At 56.3% G+C, this 17,503-nt stretch overlaps 1 protein-coding gene across 2 annotated transcripts in view; it reads left to right on the top strand.

The window, feature by feature from the left end:
• Positions 1 to 17,503, top strand: part of MEGF8 (multiple EGF like domains 8) — a 44,639-nt gene that overhangs the window by 7,460 nt on the left and 19,676 nt on the right. Inside the window, exons 4-24 of one of the 2 annotated variants that reach the window (XM_057711742.1) lie at positions 477 to 657; positions 739 to 827; positions 1,408 to 1,823; positions 2,276 to 2,421; positions 2,550 to 2,672; positions 4,517 to 4,671; positions 4,999 to 5,118; positions 5,489 to 5,633; positions 5,716 to 5,879; positions 10,050 to 10,250; positions 10,652 to 10,852; positions 11,546 to 11,782; positions 12,650 to 12,768; positions 12,858 to 12,989; positions 13,079 to 13,192; positions 13,527 to 13,775; positions 14,281 to 14,480; positions 14,767 to 14,977; positions 15,075 to 15,324; positions 15,843 to 15,975; positions 17,168 to 17,415. In XM_057711742.1, the coding sequence (XP_057567725.1) occupies positions 477 to 657; positions 739 to 827; positions 1,408 to 1,823; positions 2,276 to 2,421; positions 2,550 to 2,672; positions 4,517 to 4,671; positions 4,999 to 5,118; positions 5,489 to 5,633; positions 5,716 to 5,879; positions 10,050 to 10,250; positions 10,652 to 10,852; positions 11,546 to 11,782; positions 12,650 to 12,768; positions 12,858 to 12,989; positions 13,079 to 13,192; positions 13,527 to 13,775; positions 14,281 to 14,480; positions 14,767 to 14,977; positions 15,075 to 15,324; positions 15,843 to 15,975; positions 17,168 to 17,415 (3,834 nt within the window). Of the gene's footprint in view, positions 1 to 476; positions 658 to 738; positions 828 to 1,407; positions 1,824 to 2,275; positions 2,422 to 2,549; positions 2,673 to 3,522; positions 3,616 to 4,516; positions 4,672 to 4,998; positions 5,119 to 5,488; positions 5,634 to 5,715; positions 5,880 to 10,049; positions 10,251 to 10,651; positions 10,853 to 11,545; positions 11,783 to 12,649; positions 12,769 to 12,857; positions 12,990 to 13,078; positions 13,193 to 13,526; positions 13,776 to 14,280; positions 14,481 to 14,766; positions 14,978 to 15,074; positions 15,325 to 15,842; positions 15,976 to 17,167; positions 17,416 to 17,503 lie in introns of those variants that run through there. The other variant, XM_057711743.1, reaches the window with a different exon arrangement.

Here is a 17,503-nt window from a genome sequence, read left to right as displayed (position 1 = left end):
CCATGACTTCTGACTTTTGACCACTGACCTTGGGCCTAAGCCATGCATGTCCAGCTTTGGGACTGGATCACACCTTGAGCCCTCCCTGCCTTGACCTCCCCGGATCTGAGCTCTTCCAGCCCAGGCCAACTTTGACCACTGTCTTTTTTCTCCAACCTATCTTTCTATCTGTCCTCATTTTTCTTCCTGGGTCTTTTTCTTTTTCCTTTCCCTTTTTCTGTTGGTCTGCCTTCTTTTCTCCGTTTCTCTGCCTCCCTCTGGTTGTGTCTCTGTGTCCATCCCTTCCTCTGTCTGTTGGTCTGTCTCCTTCCTGTCTCTCTCTTTGCCTCTCTATCTTTATTTTTCCATCCTCTCCTTTCCTGCTCATCTCTCTCCTTCTCCCTTTTGCTCCATCTGTCTCACTCTGGCTCTGTCTCTGCTCCCTGTCTGTCTCTTTCTCTTTCTCTGTCTCTGCCTTTGTGCCCCCTTCCCCCCAGCCCCTGGGACCATGCCGCTGTGAGCCCGGTTTCCTGGGACGCGCCTGTGACCTGCACCTGTGGGAGAACCAGGGGGCTGGCTGGTGGCACAATGTGAGTGCCGGGGACCCTGCCTTCTCCGCCCGTATCGGCGCGGCTGGTGCCTTCCTGTCCCCACCAGGGCTGCTGGCTGTTTTCGGAGGTGAGCAGATGGGATATGAGTCTGGAGTCTAGAGGCCTGGCAGCCTGTGGCCAGGGCCTGAGACTGTCCACCTCTCCGCAGGCCAGGACCTCAACAGCGCCCTGGGGGACCTTGTCCTGTACAACTTCTCTGCCAACACCTGGGAGCGCTGGGATCTGAGTCCTGCCCCGGTATGGACCCTACCTCTGCCCCGCCTGGGGGTGCCTGCCCACTCTGTCAGACCCAGTCAGGGCACCCCAGAGCGACCCCATCCCCCTGCACGCCCCCCACCCCTGCAGCTTGGTACATGACCACCTACACCTCCTGCTTCTGCTTTTCTTCCTTTGATTTTCTTTCTCCTTCCTTTATCTTCCTTTCTGCTTCTTACCTTTCTCTGCCTCCTGTCTCTCTTGGATCATCTTTCTGTTTTTGACTCTGATTCTTGGTCGTCCGCTCTCTTGGTCTCTGAGTCTCCTCTCTGGGTTGTACCTCTGACTCCACTGGTCTCTGTCATTTCTCTCTGACTCCTCCTTCTCTTGTTGTGTTTCTCTGTCATGCCTCTCTTTTTATTCGTATGTGTCTGTCTTTCTGGGTCTGTCTCTCTTTTTTTCTGTCTTTGCGTATCTCTGTCTGTCTTTATCTCACCTTCTCTCTGTCTCTCTCTGTATCTCTGTCTCTCCATCCTGCCCTGTCTCTGCATCTTTCTCTGTCTTTCTCTGGGTCACCATCTGTTTCCCTCTGCATCTCCGTCTCCTGGTCTCTTCCTCACAGGCTGCCCGTCACTCCCACGTGGCTGTGGCTTGGGCCGGCTCCCTTGTGCTGATGGGTGGTGAGTTGGCTGATGGCTCCCTCACCAGTGACGTTTGGGCCTTTAGCCCGCTGGGCGGCGGCCACTGGGAGCTTCTGGCACCACCTGCCTCTGGTTCCTCGGGGCCGCCAGGCCTGGCAGGTCATGCAGCGGCCCTAGTGGACAACGTCTGGCTCTATGTGTCTGGTGGCCGCACGCAGCACGACCTCTTCTCCTCTGGCCTCTTCCGTTTCCGCCTCGACAGCACCAGTGGGGGCTACTGGGAGCAGGTGATTCCGGCAGGCGGGCGGCCCCCTGCTGCCACCGGCCATTCCATGGTGTTCCACGCCCCCTCGCGTGCCCTGCTGGTTCACGGTGGACACCGGCCCTCCACTGCCCGGTGAGTGGCCTGCCTCGCAACTCCTGCCTTGCAGGGCCAGGCCTGGCCCAAAACCGTGGGCCTTTAGGCTTTAATGGTCTTTGCCCACCGATAGATTCCTGCGGTCATTCAGTCACCCCTTCCTGCATTCATTCACTCACCCCTTCCTGCATTCATTCACTCATTTACTCCCCCATTCACTCATTCTCTAATCTTTCATTCAATATCTTGCTTCCCCACGCACTCCCACTCATCCATTCGTTCAGGCAACCACTGCTTGGTGTCTAGCCCTGGCTAGATGATGCAGGGAACCCAGAGATGAACCAAACCTGGGTCCTGCCCATGAGGAGCTTCTCGTTCTGAGGGGATTTGAATCCAGTCTCAACCCTGGGTGATCATATAACTCCTAAGAGCCCGGAGGAGGGAGAGAAGCCCTTCCTGCCCCGAGCCCCTCCTCTACCCCTCCCTGACAGGTTTTCTGTGCGGGTGAACTCCACCGAGCTCTTCCACGTGGATCGGCGCGTGTGGACCACCCTGAAGGGCCGGGATGGGCTTCAGGGCCCACGGGAGCGAGCCTTCCACACAGCCAGTGTCCTGGGCAACTACATGGTGGTCTATGGTGAGGAGGCTCCCCGATCCCACCCACCTGCCTGCCTGCCAGGGGCCCAAGGCTGAGCTGAGGCTCCCTGCATGGATGTCCTCACCTCCCCCAGACTTGCCAGCTGTTCCCCTTTCCTCCTTTCCCAGGGGGCAACGTGCACACCCATTACCAGGAGGAAAAGTGCTATGAAGATGGCATCTTTTTCTACCACCTCGGCTGCCATCAATGGGTGTCGGGGGCTGAGCTCGCCCCTCCAGGAACTCCTGAGGGTGAGTGGCCGCTCTGTTTCTGTGAGGGGCTCCTGAGGGTCACACTTGCCCCCACAGTGATGCTGGGCTTTGGGCAGGAGCCACCCCTGTCCTCGTTGGGGTGAGCCCAGCATCCTGTTGGAGCTGGCCTCAGGAGGCACACCTGCACTGGAGATAGGAGCACTGTTGCTATGGAGATGGGAGACCTTTGCAGCAGCATCAGATCTAGGTTCCAATCCAGGTTTTGCCAATTATCAGCTGTCCCAGGGCACTGCCTACAAAGAAGCAACTTTTTCGAGGTCACACAGTGGGCAAGTTGGCAGAACCAGGATGGCCATTCCTAAACAACTTTTTGTACAAAAACCATCATTTAATTTCTCTGTACCTCAACGTCCCCCCTGTGGAAAATTTAATAACACTTAAATCACTGGGCTGTTGTGAGAATAAGCAGAGTAAAATGAGGTGAAGAAAGAAGACAGTCCAGTGAAGGGCCCAACACATTGTCCTAATAGTGCAGGGCCAGAGGGCTCACCTGGAAGGGGTGTGGAGAAGCCTTTCAGGCTCGTCAGTTCAGAGACTGCTTTGTGAATAGGAAGAAAGTCACAGGCCCTCTCTTCAAAAAGACACTTGTGTGCACAGACTGGGCGTATCTTTTCAGGGGGATGTGGACTTCCCAGAGGCCCATCTGTTCTCTCCTGTGAACAGAAGTGTGAGGACAAAGTTCAACCATAAAAGAAGGGACAGTGACATATAAGTGGTGGGCAGGCGGCGGGGTCCCCAAGAAACCCTGTTTGACCATCAGAAATAGAGCCTTGGCCTAGCAGCCAGGGCTCCACTGCTTCTCCTGCCCCTCCTTTAGGCCTCTTTACTGGGTAGGCCAGAGTGTGAGATTTCTGGAGGCCTCCTCCTTCTCTGCAGATTTTGATCCCCTGGGCCAAGTCCCACGCACTTAGAGAGCATACAGGTCAGTAAGAGGGTGACGGAGTCGCCAATCACTGACCACTTACCCATCAGTCAGGACTCTTGATTGTAAGTGACAGAAATCCCAACCAACCCGCTTAAGCAAAAAAGAATTTCTTGACTCACTGGAGTGAAAACTGACTGCAGGCTGGCCCGGATCCAGGTGCTCACATGATGGCATCGGCCGTTTCTCTCCCCAGTTCTCTGCTGGGTTCGCTTCAGCCTCTAGCAGCTTTGCCTTTTGTAGATGGTCACCGGCAGCTCTGGGATTATATCCTACCCCTATCAAATGCCCAGAGGGAGGACAGTACCTTTTTCCTGAGAACTGTAGGAATTGGGTCCCCTCCCTGAACTAGTCACGGACTCTGATGGGCCTGGGCTCAAGCCCCGCTGCTGCCAGAGGCAGGGCCAGCTCAACTTGAGCCTTGTGGGCTGTGAGTGGGAGGGGTGGTTTTCCAGAGGAAAATCAGAAGCTGTCGCTAGAAGGGAGGCTGGTGTCAGACACACAACAGGTGAGAGCCAGGCAGCCTGCCTCAGCTCCCTGAGGGTGAGGTTCCGTTTACAGAGGAGGAAACCAAGACTCGGAGAAATCAAGTCTCTTGCCCAAGGGCACACGTCTAGTCGGTAGTTGATCTATGATTTGAAACCAAGGAAGTGGTAGTAGATCCAGGATTTGACCCAGAGATCATGCTGTGTCTGAAAGATGGCTTGGACAGCAGTGTGGGTGTTCCAAGAGGTAAGAGAACTGAGGCTAGAGCAGGGCCAGGCAGACCGGGAGGGTTTCCTTGGGCAAGTGGGGTTGAGGCATAGGAGAGTCAGGGGTGGTCCTCTAGGTGGGGAACCATGAAGGTGGGAGGGGGATGGGGGGGTCTCATGTCCTTGGTGGGGGTTCTGTATTCCCCTAGGCCGAGCAGCGCCTCCCAGTGGTCGGTACTCACATGTGGCAGCTGTGCTTGGTGGCAGTGTCCTGTTGGTGGCAGGGGGGTACAGTGGCCGGCCCCGTGGGGACTTGATGGCCTACAAGGTGCCCCCCTTTGTGTTCCAGGCGCCTGCTCCAGACGTGAGCACTGGGGTGATGGGGAGAGGGTGGCTGGGGAGGAGGTAGCACGGTTAAAGGAGGAAGTTGGGGATGTGTCCCTGGGAGAAGGAGGGGAGGTCTCTAGGGCCATGAGAGGAGGGACGTGAGTCCCCAGGTCCAAAGGAAGAGGAATGGTGGTCCCTGGGGCTGAGGGCAGAGAGGCGGCGGTCCCTGGGGCTGGGGGAGAAGTGGGTGGGGGTCCTCAAGGCTCCGAGCAGTTGGGGTTCCCCGGGGTCATCAAAGTGAGTGGGGACGTGGGAGCAGTTCCCAGGTCTGAGGCGCCCCCTCCCCCCGCCCATTTCTCTGCAGTACCACTTGGACTACTGCTCCATGTACACGGACCACAGCGTCTGCTCCCGAGACCCCGAATGCAGTTGGTGTCAGGGGGCCTGCCAGGCTGCACCGCCTCCTGGGACTCCCTCGGGGGCTGTGAGTGACTGTCCTAGCGCTCTGTCCCCTAGCACGGAGACCTGGTCCTCCGTGTCTTCTTCTGCCTAAACCAAGTCAAGAAGGACTTCCCCGCGCTTGGGAGACTTGTTTTCACACCTGAGATTGGCGTTCCTGGCTACTGACCCTTAAACCTTTGACCCTCTTCCTGGTCCTTTTGAACTCATGACTGTGTCCCTGGATCCCCCCCGGCCCCCCCCTGCCGTCCTCTTGATCTTTCTCATTCCAACCAGCTTTCAGTTCCCTTCTCCAACTTCCTGACCTTTCTGCCCCAAGACTCCTGAATCCACAGCTTTTCCCAGGTCCCTTAAGCCGCAGTGGATAGTGACCCCTGTCTTTCCCTTCTCTGCAGTGTCCAGCTGCCAGCTGCCTGGGCCTGGGCCGCCTCCTGGGTGACTGCCAGGCCTGCCTGGCATTCAGCAGCACCGCAGCTCCTCCCCGGGGGCCCGGCGCCCTGGGCTGGTGCGTGCACAATGAGAGCTGCCTTCCTCGGCCTGGTGAGTGTCCAGGGGCGGTGTGGGAGGGGGCAGCCCAGCACCCCACGCCAACTCCCATCTCCCGACCCTCCTGTCCTCACAGAGCAGGCACGCTGCCGAGGGGAGCAGATCTCGGGCACCGTGGGCTGGTGGGGGCCCGCACCTGTCTTCGTTACCTCCCTGGAGGCCTGTGTCACCCAGAGCTTCCTGCCTGGCCTGCACCTGCTCACCTTTCAACAGCCACCCAATGCTTCCCAGCCTGACAAGGTGGGGAGCCAGGGGGTGGGGCCCGGCGTGGAGTGTGGAAGGGCTTGGTCTTAGAGTTTTCATTTTTCAAATGGATCTTTACCACTCTTGTGTTTACCCCTTAAGCCTTTATATTCAAGGGTCTGATTTTCCTTTTTTAAAAAAAATTAATTAATTTATTGGCTGCGTTGGGTCTTCGTTGCTGCACCCAGGCTTTCTCTAGTCTAGTTGCGGCCAGCAGGGCCTATTCCTTGTGGTGCGTGGGCTTCCCAGTGCGGTGGCTTCTCTTGTTGCAGAGCACGGGCTCTAGGTGCGCAGGCTCAGTAGGTGTGGCACACGGGCTTAGTTGCTCTGCAGCATGTGGGATCTTCCCGGATCAGGGATCGAACCTGTGTCCCCTGTGGTGGAAACAGGGAGCCCTAACCACTGAACCACCAGGGGAGTCCCCAGAACAGGTTTTTTGTTTCTTGTTTTTTTTTTTTTTAATATTTATTTATTTAGGCTGTGCCAGGTCTTAGTTGCGGCACGTGGGATCTTTAGTTGCAGTATGCAGACTTCTTAGTTGTGGCATGCATGTGGGACCTAGTTCCCCAACCAGGGATTGAACCCCGGCCCCCTGCATTGGGAGTGCAGAGTCTTACCCACTGGACCACCAAGGAAGTCCCCCCCAGAACATTTTCACAACCTGGCAACCACTAACCGTTTTCTGTGTCTGGATTTGTTAACTCTGGATACGTCATATAAATGGAAACATATAATACATGGCCTTTTGTGTGTGGCTTCATTCACTCAGCATAATGTTTTCAAGGCTCATCCATATTGTGGCATGTGTCAGAACTTAGTTCCTTTATTTATTTATTTGGCTGTGTTGGGTCTTAGTTGCGGCACATGAGATCTTTAGTTGTGGCATGTGAACTCTTAGTTGCGGCATGTGGGATCTAGTTCGATGACCAGGCATTGAACCCGGGCCCCCTGCATTGGGAGCGCAGAGTCTTAGCCACTGGACCACCAGGGAAGTCCCAGAACTTCATTCCTTTTTTTTTTTTTTTTTAATTTATTTGTTTATTCTATTTATTTATTGGCTACGTTGGGTCTTTGTTGCTGCACACGGGCTTTCTCTAGTTGCAGGGTGCGGGGGGCTACTCTTCATTGTGGTGCACAGGCTCCTCGTTGTAGTGGCTTCTCTTGTTGTGGAGCATGGGCCCTAGGCGCGTGGGCTTCAATAGTTGTGGCACATGGGCTCAATAGTTGTGGCTCACGGGCTTAGTTGCTCCGTGGCATGTGGAATCTTCCCAGGGCAGGGCTCGAACCTGTGTCCCCTGCATTGGCAGGCAGATTCTTCACCACTGCGCCACCTAGGAAGTCCCAGAACTTCATTCCTTTTTATGGCTGAATAATATTCCATTGTATGGCCATGCCACATCCATTCATCAGCTGATTAACATTTGGGTTGTTTACACCTTTTGATGATATTTTTCTTTTAATTGAGGTATAATTGACAAACAACCTTATGTTAGTTTAGGTACATATGTGTACGTTATGTGTACAACAGAATGATTTGATATTTGTGTATATTGCAATGAAAACCTATTTTCAATTCTTTTGGGTATATATGAGCTGAATTGCTGGGGTAATCTTATGTTTAACCTATTGAGGAATCACCAAAGTGTTTTCTACAGTGGTTCCTTATTAATTTAAAAACTAGGTATTATCATCACATGGTTCAAAACCCACAGCAATGGGAACTTCCCTGGCGGTCCAGTGGTTAAGACTCCGAGCTTCCAGTGCAGAGGACATGGGTTTGACCCCTGGTCTGGAAACTAAGATCCCACATGCTGTGCAGTGTGGCCAAAAAATAAATAAAATGAAGTAAAATAAAGTAAAATAAAATAAAATAATCCTAGATGGTTAAAAAAACAAAATAAAACAAAAAAAGTAAAAACCACAACAATGTAAAAAGTTGTTGAGTGAAAAGTCTCTTCCATCTACCCCACTCCTCACTCCTCAGTGTGGGAAGCTGGCCTCAGCATCCCCCCCAACTCAAGACCACCCTAACTGTCCCCAGAAGATCTATATGGATTTCATATATATCCTTCCACAGTTTACCTATTCATATACAGGTAAATGTGACATTTAATTATTTTTTTTCTTGCACCAAAAGTAATATACTATCTATACTGTACTACCACTTCCCTTTTTTCTTTTTTTAAAAATTTATTTATTTATTTATTTTATTTATTTATTGGCTGCATTGGGTCTTCGTTGCTGCAAATGGCTTTCTCTAGTTGTTGCGAGCGGGGGCTACTCTTCATTGTGGTGTGCAGGCTCATCATTGTAGTGGCTTCTCTTGTTGTGGAGCACGGGCCCTAGGCGCGTGGGCTTCAGTAGTTGTGGCACATGGGCTCAGTAGTTGTGGCTCACGGGCTCTAGAGCACAGGCTCAATAGTTGTGGCGCACAGGCTTAGTTGCTCCATGGCATGTGGAATCTTCCCAGGGCAGGGATCGAACCCGTGTCCCTTGCATTGGTAGGTGGATTCTTTACCATTGCGCCACCTGGGAAGTCCTCCCTTTTTTCTTAATGTATCCTGGCAAGCTTCCCATAACCATAACAGAACTTAGGAAACACCCTTTTTTTTTTAACGGCTTCATCGTAATCCATTGACATTGTGACGACGCCGTAGTGTTAAGTTTATTTAAATAGTCTCCCGTGACAAACACTTGGGTTGTCCCATTCTTTTACAATTATAAAAACACATACTAGCAATAAATCATGTAGCATGTCCGTTGCTCTGAATGTTGGATCTGGACTCTTTTTTTTGTTTGTTTGTTTTTGTTTTTTTAATTAATTATTTATGGCTGCGTTGGGTCTTCGTTGCTGTGCGTGGGCTTTCTCTAGTTGCGGCCAGCAGGGGCTACTCTTTGTCGCGGTGCTCGGGCTTCTCACTGCAGTGGCTTCTCCTGTTGCAGGGCACGGGCTCTAGGCGCCTGGGCTTCAGTAGTTGTGGCACGTGGGCTCAATAGTTGTGGCTCATGGGCTCTAGAGCACAGGCTCAGTAGTTGTGGCGCATGGGCTTAGTTGCTCTGAGGCATGTGGGATCTTCCTGGACCAGGGCTTGAACCTGTGTCCCCTGATTGGCAGGTGGATTCTTAACCACTGCACCACCAGGGAAGTCCCTGGAATCTTTTTTTTTTTAACTTATATACTGGTTCATTATAACAAAGAACATGGTATGTAGGATGAGGTCCAGAAGGGGCCTGAGCTTCTGTTCCCATGGAGTTGGGGTGTGACACCCTCCTGGCACGTGAATGTGTTCACTTACCCGGAAATTCTCCAAACCCCCTCGTTAAGGGATCTGGACTATCAAAGGCTTAGGTGAAAAGATGCTGTGTTGAGGAAGAACATGCTGAAAGGTCCAGGGTCCTGGAGTTTAATGAGAGGAGATGAGCAGGGGCTGGGACCCTGTTGTCTGCTGTCTGAGTCGGAGTCCCAGCTCTTCTCCCAGAGTAACTGTGGGTGAGGTGTCTCCCCCGAGCTCCTGCCCTCAGCCTCCCCTTTAGTAAAACAGGGAAGGAGATTGGGTTTCCTGCTCTTTTCTTTTTTTTTTTAATTCTTTTAAAAATTTATTTATTGACTTCATTGGGTCTTTGTTGCTGCGCACGGGCTACTCTTCATTGCGGTGTGCAGGTTTCTCACTGCAGTGGCTTCTCTTGTTGCGGAGCATAGGCTCTAGGCGTGCGGGCTTCAGTAGTTGCAGAGCAGAGCACGGGCTTAGCAGTTGTGGCTCATGGGCTCTAGAGCACAGGCTCAGTAACTGTGGCACACGGGCTTAGTTGCTCCGCAGCATGTGGAATCTTTTGCATGTGGGATCTTTCTGGACCAGGGATTGAATCTGCGTCCTCTGCATTGGCAGGCGGATTCTCAACCACTGTGCTACCAGGGAAGCCCCTAAAGCTTAGGTTCTTGATGTCTCATCACAGAAAGAATTCAGTGAGAGACAAAGTGATAGGTAAGAAGTTTATTTAGAGATTTATTTAGAGAGAAACGCACTCCGTGGACAGAGTGTGGGCCATCTCAGAAGGTAAGAAAGGCCTGCCTGGTCTTTTCTAGCTGTGATGTGGCTGGAGAGGTGTGAGGACCATGGGGCCTTGCAGTGAGGTCCTCATACACGCCTCCCTCCTTGGCTGGCACAGGTCTTGATTGTCCGCAGTACGACCATCACCCTGACACCTAGCTCAGAGACCGACGTGTCCCTGGTCTACCGTGGCTTCATCCATCCACTGCTGCCAGGAGGACCTGGTGGGCCGGGGGCTGAGGACGTGGCCGTGTGGGCCCGGGCTCAGCGCCTGCATGTACTGGCCCGGATGGCCCGTGGCCCTGACACAGAAAGCATGGTGAGGGTGCCTGGGACATTCAGGGGGCTGTTTATGGTAAATATGGGGGCTTGGGTGCGTGCTGGGGAGGAGGGCCAGGGAGAAATCAGAGGCATGGGATATATCCTTAGTTGAAGGAGGGCCCTGGGGTTTTCAGTTGTGAATGGAACTGGGGTGAGGGGGTGGGATTTTGAAGAAAGGGGAAGGTCTGAGTTACTGAGTCAGACTCCCCTGAGGAGGAGGTGAGTTGCCAGGAGGTTTGAGGGAGCTTGGGAGTTTTGGGGGTCTAAGAAACTCCCAGGCCCTCCTCTTCCCAAGACGGGGTGGGTGCTAGGTGGGTTTGGGGCTCTTGGGAGCTTCAGGGGTCAGAGTGTGGGTGGAAAGTTCTCAGGCCCCTGTCTGCCCCTCACCCCTCGTCCCAGGAGGAGGTGGGGCGCTGGGTGGCTCAGCAGGAGAAGGAGACGAGGCGGCTGCAGCGCCCAGGCTCTGCTCGCCTCTTCCCGCTGCCCGGCCGGGGCCACAAGTACGCGGTAGAGATCCGGGGCCAGCTCAACGGCTCGGCGGGCCCTGGGCACAGCGAGCTCACCCTGCTGTGGGACCGGACTGGCGTGCCGGGTGGCAGCGTGAGTACGCAGGCCCCCGCCTCTGGCCCTACCCCCAGGCCCTGGCCACAGACTGGCTCCCTTGACCCTGAGCTCTTACTCCTTGACTCTTTTTTTAAACATAATTAATTAATTAGGCTGTGTCAGGTCTTAGTTGTGGCACGTGGGATCTTTGTTGCCATGTGCAGGATCTTTGTGCGGCATGAGGGATCTTTTCTTAGTTGTGGCATGCAGGATCTTTAGTTGCAGCATGTAAACTCTTAGTTGCGGCATGTGGGATCTAGTTCCCTGACCCAGGATCGAACTTGGGCCCCCTGCATTCGGAGCTCAGAGTCTTAGCCACTGGACCACCAGGGGAGTCCCACTCCTTGACTCTCGAACTTTGGGCCTTACCTTGAATCCCCCAGACCCCGACACCTGACCCCCAGAGTCTGACCTGATCTCATATTCTGACCCCTGCCCACGGGTCTGACTCCTCCTACCCTGATCATGCTGACCCTGACTTCTGCCCTCCGTACTTCGACCTCTGATCTCTAGATTTTCTCAAACCTTGATCCCCGTTCATCTGCTGATGCCCTAAATCCTGACTTTCTACAGGTCCGAGTCCTCAACCTTGTTTCCAAACAATAAGTCTTTAGCTCCAAACTCTAATCCCTATCCCCAGCCTTGACTTGGCGCGTGGACCCCTGACCTTCATATGACCCCCTTCCCCAGGAGATCTCCTTCTTCTTCCTGGAGCCCTACCGCTCATCGGCCTGCGCCTCCTACTCCTCCTGCCTGGGCTGCTTGGCGGACCAGGGCTGCGGCTGGTGCCTGGCCAGCGCCACCTGCCACCTGCGCCAGAGCGGGGCCCACTGCGGGGACAGCGGGGCCGGCGGGTCCCTGCTGGTGCTGGTGCCTGCCCTCTGTCCACTCTGTGAGGAGCATCGCGACTGCCATGCCTGCACCCAGGTGCCCACCAAGTCACAGCGGGGAGGGCTCGGCACGGAGTCAGCCAAAGCAGGCGACTGAGCAAGCGGGAGGGCCCCTCAGAGCTGGCATGGGCAGCCGAGGGGCCCTTTGGGTGGTGGTGGGGGTAGGCAACCAGGGCCCTTGTCGTTTGCAGGTGAGAGCCAGGTAGGGAGCGTTGGAGAGGGGCTGGAGGGTGGGCTTCTAGCAGTGATGACTGCGTGTTGCAAGGATCAGAAAACCCAACGCAGCGCCTCTGTACCAGAGGGGCATTTATCTGCTTAGACACCAGAGTCCAAGAGTAGGTCTTTAGGCCTGCTAGCTCCAAAGGTTCGAACGGCAGCCATTCACTTCCCTGCATTCCAGGTTCTCATTTTCCCTGGAGGTTCATTCCTTGGGAGTGGCAAGGGAGCCTCAAGGGCTCCAGACGTTTATCCCTCAGCTCAGCCACTCAGATCCTAAGGGAAAGGAGAACACTTTTCTGATCTCACCTCACTCTCACCCCTCAGTTCAACAGAAGTCTCAGAAGCGCCTCTCATTTGCTCTAGCTGGGGCTTGTGCAAGCTCCTGGACCCGTCAGTGAGGCTGGGAGGAAGGAGGGTGACCCCCTGCCCACCTCTGGATCCCAGGGATTGAATCAGCCGCACCTGGACCACACAGAGTGGTGCTACTGCGGAAAAAGGGAGTGGGTGCTGGTCAGGCAGAACCCATGGGTGTCATTGGCTGTAGGAAGGAGGCGGGCTGGGGACAGGGGTGTGTGGGCCCTGGCAGGCAAGGGAGGCAGCTGCTTGTTGAACCGGTGCTGGCGGACTGGCGCTGGCAGCCCCAGGGAGAAGGCTAAGCTGGGCTGTTATTCCTCCAACCTGCCAGGACCCCTTCTGTGAGTGGCATCAGAGCACCAGCCGCAAAGGGGACGCAGCGTGCAGCCGGCGGGGCCGGGGTCGGGGTGCCCTGAAGAGCCCCCAGGAGTGTCCCCCGCTCTGCAGCCAGTGAGCCCCACGGGGCCCAGGGAGAGGGTGTGTGAGGGTGTGGGGGGGCTGGGCTGTAGCATGACCCTGTCCCCGCTCCCGGCCCCCAGGCGCCTGACCTGTGACGACTGCCTGGCCAACGCGAGCCAGTGCGCCTGGTGCCAGTCCACCCACACCTGCTTCATGTTTGCTGCCTATCTGGCCCGGTACCCGTACGGGGGCTGCCGAGGCTGGGACGACAGGTGCGGTCCGGGTGGCAGGGTTCCGGGAGGGGAGGGTGGAGACCAGGGTAGGGGGCGGCTCTGACAGCCTCACACCCATCCCCCCGCAGCGTGCACTCAGAGCCAAGGTGCCGGAGCTGTGACCGCTTCCTGACCTGCCATGAGTGCCTGCAGAGCCACGCGTGTGGCTGGTGTGGCAATGAGGACAACCCCACCCTGGGACGGTGAGGCGGGCTGGGGGCCTGGGGGGTGGGGTGGGCCGGGCCCGCCCTAATTCTAACAGCCTCTTTGTTTCTCTGCCCCTTTGTCTTTTTCTTACCATCATCTCCCCCCTCCTCCTCTCTGCTTCTCTCTTTTCTCCCTCCCAACGCTTTCCCTGTCTGACTTGTCTTCTCTCATCTTTCCTTCTGTTTTCTTTCTTCTTGTCTCTCTGTTGCTGTTTCTTCTTCTGTCTCCCTTTCACTGTATCCCTGTCTCTGTCTCTGTTTCTTTATCATCCCCTCCCTCCCTCCTCTCACCACCAACCCCAACCGCCTTCTTCAACCTCCCTCCTCCCAGCTGCCTCCAGGGGGACTTCTCAGGGCCTCTGGGTGGGGGTAACTGCTCCCTGTGGGTCGGGGAGGGCCTGGGGCTGTCTGTGGCCCTCCCTGCCCGCTGGGCGTATGCCCGCTGTCCAGATGTGGATGAGTGTCGCCTGGGCCTGGCGCGGTGTCACCTGCGGGCCACCTGCCTGAACACACCCCTCAGCTATGAGTGTCACTGCCAGAGGGGCTACCAGGGTGATGGCATCACGTACTGCAACCGCACGTGAGTGGCACACGGGTTTCCATGCGGCCCCAGGGCGGGTGCACGCGGAGATGTTGGGAGGAGGTGATCCTGGGGCTGGGCTGCCTCCCATGGAGCCAGCCTGCCCGGTGAGCCTTGGGTTTTTACCTTGCAGAACAGGCCCTCATTAGAGTGGTAGGGTCCTCAACGTAACAGTAATTACTGTGGAGACAGGTCACCTGTGGACAGCAGGCCACCGTCTTCAGCGTTGCCATAGAGATGGAGCAGGACCAAGTTGAAAGGGATTTTCACAGGGAACAGATCACCAGGGGTGATATTTGGTTACTATAGAGACAGGAGTTACTACATGTGATGGGGTTACCTTGGAGACAGGGCCACCCACGGAGTCCAGGATCGTGAAACAGGCAGCAGCTTATGATGGTGTTGCCATGGAGATGGTGGGGTGGGGTGGGGTGGCGTGAGGGGTGGATGCCTTGGGGAATCCAGGCCTGCCCAGTCCTTCCGCCTCCCCGCCACGCCCCATCAGGTGCCTGGAGGACTGTGGCCATGGTGTGTGCAGTGGCCCCCCAGACTTCACCTGCGTGTGTGACCTGGGCTGGACATCTGACCCGCCCCCACCCACACCTGCCCCAGGACCCCCCGCCCCCCGCTGTTCCCGGGACTGTGGCTGCAACTTGCACAGCCACTGCCACAAGCGGGGGCCTGGCTTCTGCGATGAGTGCCAGGGTGAGCACCCTCTTCCTGAACTCCTCGGGCGTGGCCTTGAGGGAGCCTCCTCGGGGCCCCTGTTTGCTTCTGTCTGTGTGTCCCCTCACCCGGCTCTGCGTCCCCCACCCCACTGCCTGCTTCTTACCCCGATCAGGTTTCAGTGCCATCCTTCTCCCTGGCGGGGCCTCAGTATTCCCTCTTAGGATTTGCGATTCCTCCCCAGTCTGGGGTGGGGTCGGGGAGGGTTGGGCTCCTTCCCACCGTTGCCCCTGACTCTGCATCCTGCCTGCTGGGGCCTCCACAGACTGGACGTGGGGGGAACACTGCGAACGGTGTCGGCCGGGCAGCTTCGGTAACGCCACAGGCTCGGGTGGCTGCCGGCCCTGCCAGTGCAACGGGCATGGGGACCCACGCCGAGGCCACTGCGACAACCTCAGCGGGCTCTGCTTCTGCCAGGACCACACGGAGGGTGCCCACTGCCAGCTCTGCTCCCCTGGCTACTATGGAGACCCCCGGTGAGCCAGGGGCCAGCCAGGCGGGGCAGGGTGGGGTTCAAGACGTGGTGGGATGGGGCAGGACTGGTCTGACGCTGGCTCTCCTCCATCTCCCCAGGGCTGGCGGCTCCTGCTTCCGGGAGTGTGGGGGTCGTGCCCTCCTCACCAACGTGTCCTCCGTGGCACTGGGCTCACGCCGGGTTGGGGGGCTACTGCCTCCTGGTGGCGGGGCAGCGAGAGCCGGGCCAGGCCTGTCCTATTGTGTGTGGGTGGTCTCAGCCACCGAGGTGCTACAGCCCTGTGCCCCCGGGACCCTCTGTCCCCCACTTACCCTCACCTTCTCTCCCGACAGCAGCACCCCCTGCACGGTGAGCACCAAGGGCACCGATTAGAGGCCCGTGTCTCTCCCACCCAATCTGAATCTTCAGACAGACCCTGGCCCCCACGGCCCTGTTTTTTCATCCATCAAGCTCCCACCTCTATCCCTCAGACCCCCACCCCTTTGCTCCTAAGCCCACAGACCCTCCAGTTTCCCAGATTGCCTCCTGTTTGCTGGACTCCAGTTTCCCATTCCCCAGTCCAGGTATGGTAAATATTTGTACCTTGTGTGCCAACTCTGATCGATTGGTAGTGGCTGCAGGATGTGTGTATTGAGAAAGAGGCTCCATGCAGGAGTGCCTGATTGATTAACCAAGTCAGCTGTGAACACAGGAGCGGGAATGGTGGGCTCCATGACACCGTTCGACAGTCTGCCCAGGTGGTTCGACCAGGCTTTTCCCCAGTCTCACATTGCCCTCTCCTCTTGAGCGCCACCTCCTCCCAGACCCCAAACATCCCTCGTTCTCACCCTCATCATCCCCTGATCCTCGACTCTCCACCTCTCCAGCTGAGCTATGTCCTGGCCTTTGATGGATTCCCACGCTTCCTGGACACTGGTGTCGTCCAGTCGGACCGTAGCCTCATTGCTGCCTTCTGCGGCCAGCGACGGGACAGGCCCCTCACTGTGCAGGCCCTGTCTGGTATGGGGACTGGGGGAAGTGGGACCTCTGTCCTGGGCTGTCCTTTGTCCCTGTACCTTACTACCTGAGATAGGCTCAAGACCCAGCCTGACTCTGCCAACTGACTGGCTGGGTGATGCAGTTCCTTGCCACCTCTGGGTCTCAGTTTTTCAGCTGAGAGGCACATAGAGAGGACTGTACTGTCTGGGTTGTGTCTCTGGAAAGAAGGCCCAAGTGGGACAAGTTTTGGGGATACACAGAATGTAGCTGGTGCGAGGGCCCCTGGGCATCTGTCTTCTCAGCTTGGTGGTTCTCAGCCAGGAGTGGCTTTGCCCCTTGGGGCATTTGGCTGTGTCTGGAGACATTCTGATTGTCATGACTGGGGGTGCCCCTGGCATCTCATGGGTGGAGGCCAGAAATGCTACTGTGCATTCTACAATGCACAGGCCAGCCCCTCAACCAAGAATTACCAGGCCCCATTATGTCAACTGTGCTGAGATGTTGGGACCCCGGCTTAGTCTGATGGAGATGCACTAGAAATAATTTGTTACCTATGGTCGTTAAAGGGCCTGGTTTTGGAAATGCTTCTCTTCATACTGTAAATCAGAGTGGCTCCAAGGCTGGGAGAGAGAGAGCAGAGTTGTAGTTGGCCTGCTGGTGGTGATTGCATGCAAGCCGAGAGCCCTCGCAGTGAGCTACTAGAGCTGAGGAGCCCTCGATTCCCTCGATTTCATTTCACGCAGCAGACGTTTACTGAGCACCTGCAGGAAACTGGGCCTGAGCTAGGTGCCAGGCATGTAGCAGTGAACAAGGGGCACAGGCACTCCCTTCATGGACTCACAGCAGAGGTGGGGAGTGGCAGATAGCAGCGAACAAATTACACTCAGAATAGTGACACTTCTGGTAAGGGACAGGAGGAAATGGGAAGGAGTGGGGAGCTTGGCCTGTCGGGGGAGTTGGGGAGGGGGTCTTTGCAGAAATGAAATTTCACTTGAGGCCTGAAGGGGGCGGTGTGGGCAAGGGCAGCTAGTCCAGGTGGAGGAATAGCAGGTGCCCAGGCTCTGAGAACAGGAAGCAGGTCAGGATGCTGGAGGGCAGAGGGCGGGCAGGGTAGGAGCTGATGAGGTCAGAGGGCCTGCAGGCCACCCCTCTCCTTTTAAATATCACTTTATTGAGGGCTTGTGACAAGCCTCTGGACCCTCTCCTCCGACAGGGCTGCTGGTGCTGCACTGGGAGGCCAACGGCTCCTCTTCCTGGGGCTTCAACGCCTCTGTGGGCTCTGCCCGCTGTGGGTCAGGGGGCCCCGGGAGCTGCCCTGTCCCCCAGGAGTGTGTACCCCAGGACGAGGCCGCGGGTGCTGGACTCTGCCGATGTCCCCAGGGCTGGGCTGGCCCACACTGCCGCATGGCTCTGTGTCCGGAGAACTGTAACGCCCACAATGGGGCAGGGACTTGTAACCAGGTGCGGGTGAAGGAGGGCAGGCTGGGTGGGACGGCGGTGGGGGAGGGGAGTAATCGGGGCTCCTCCCCAGCTTCCGTCTGCTGTTCCC

This window comes from Hippopotamus amphibius, chromosome 16 (genome assembly GCF_030028045.1).
Source record: "Hippopotamus amphibius kiboko isolate mHipAmp2 chromosome 16, mHipAmp2.hap2, whole genome shotgun sequence".
NCBI lineage: Eukaryota > Metazoa > Chordata > Mammalia > Artiodactyla > Hippopotamidae > Hippopotamus > Hippopotamus amphibius.
Note: the sequence above shows the minus strand (reverse complement) of the source record. Positions and strands in the feature narration are given on the sequence as shown.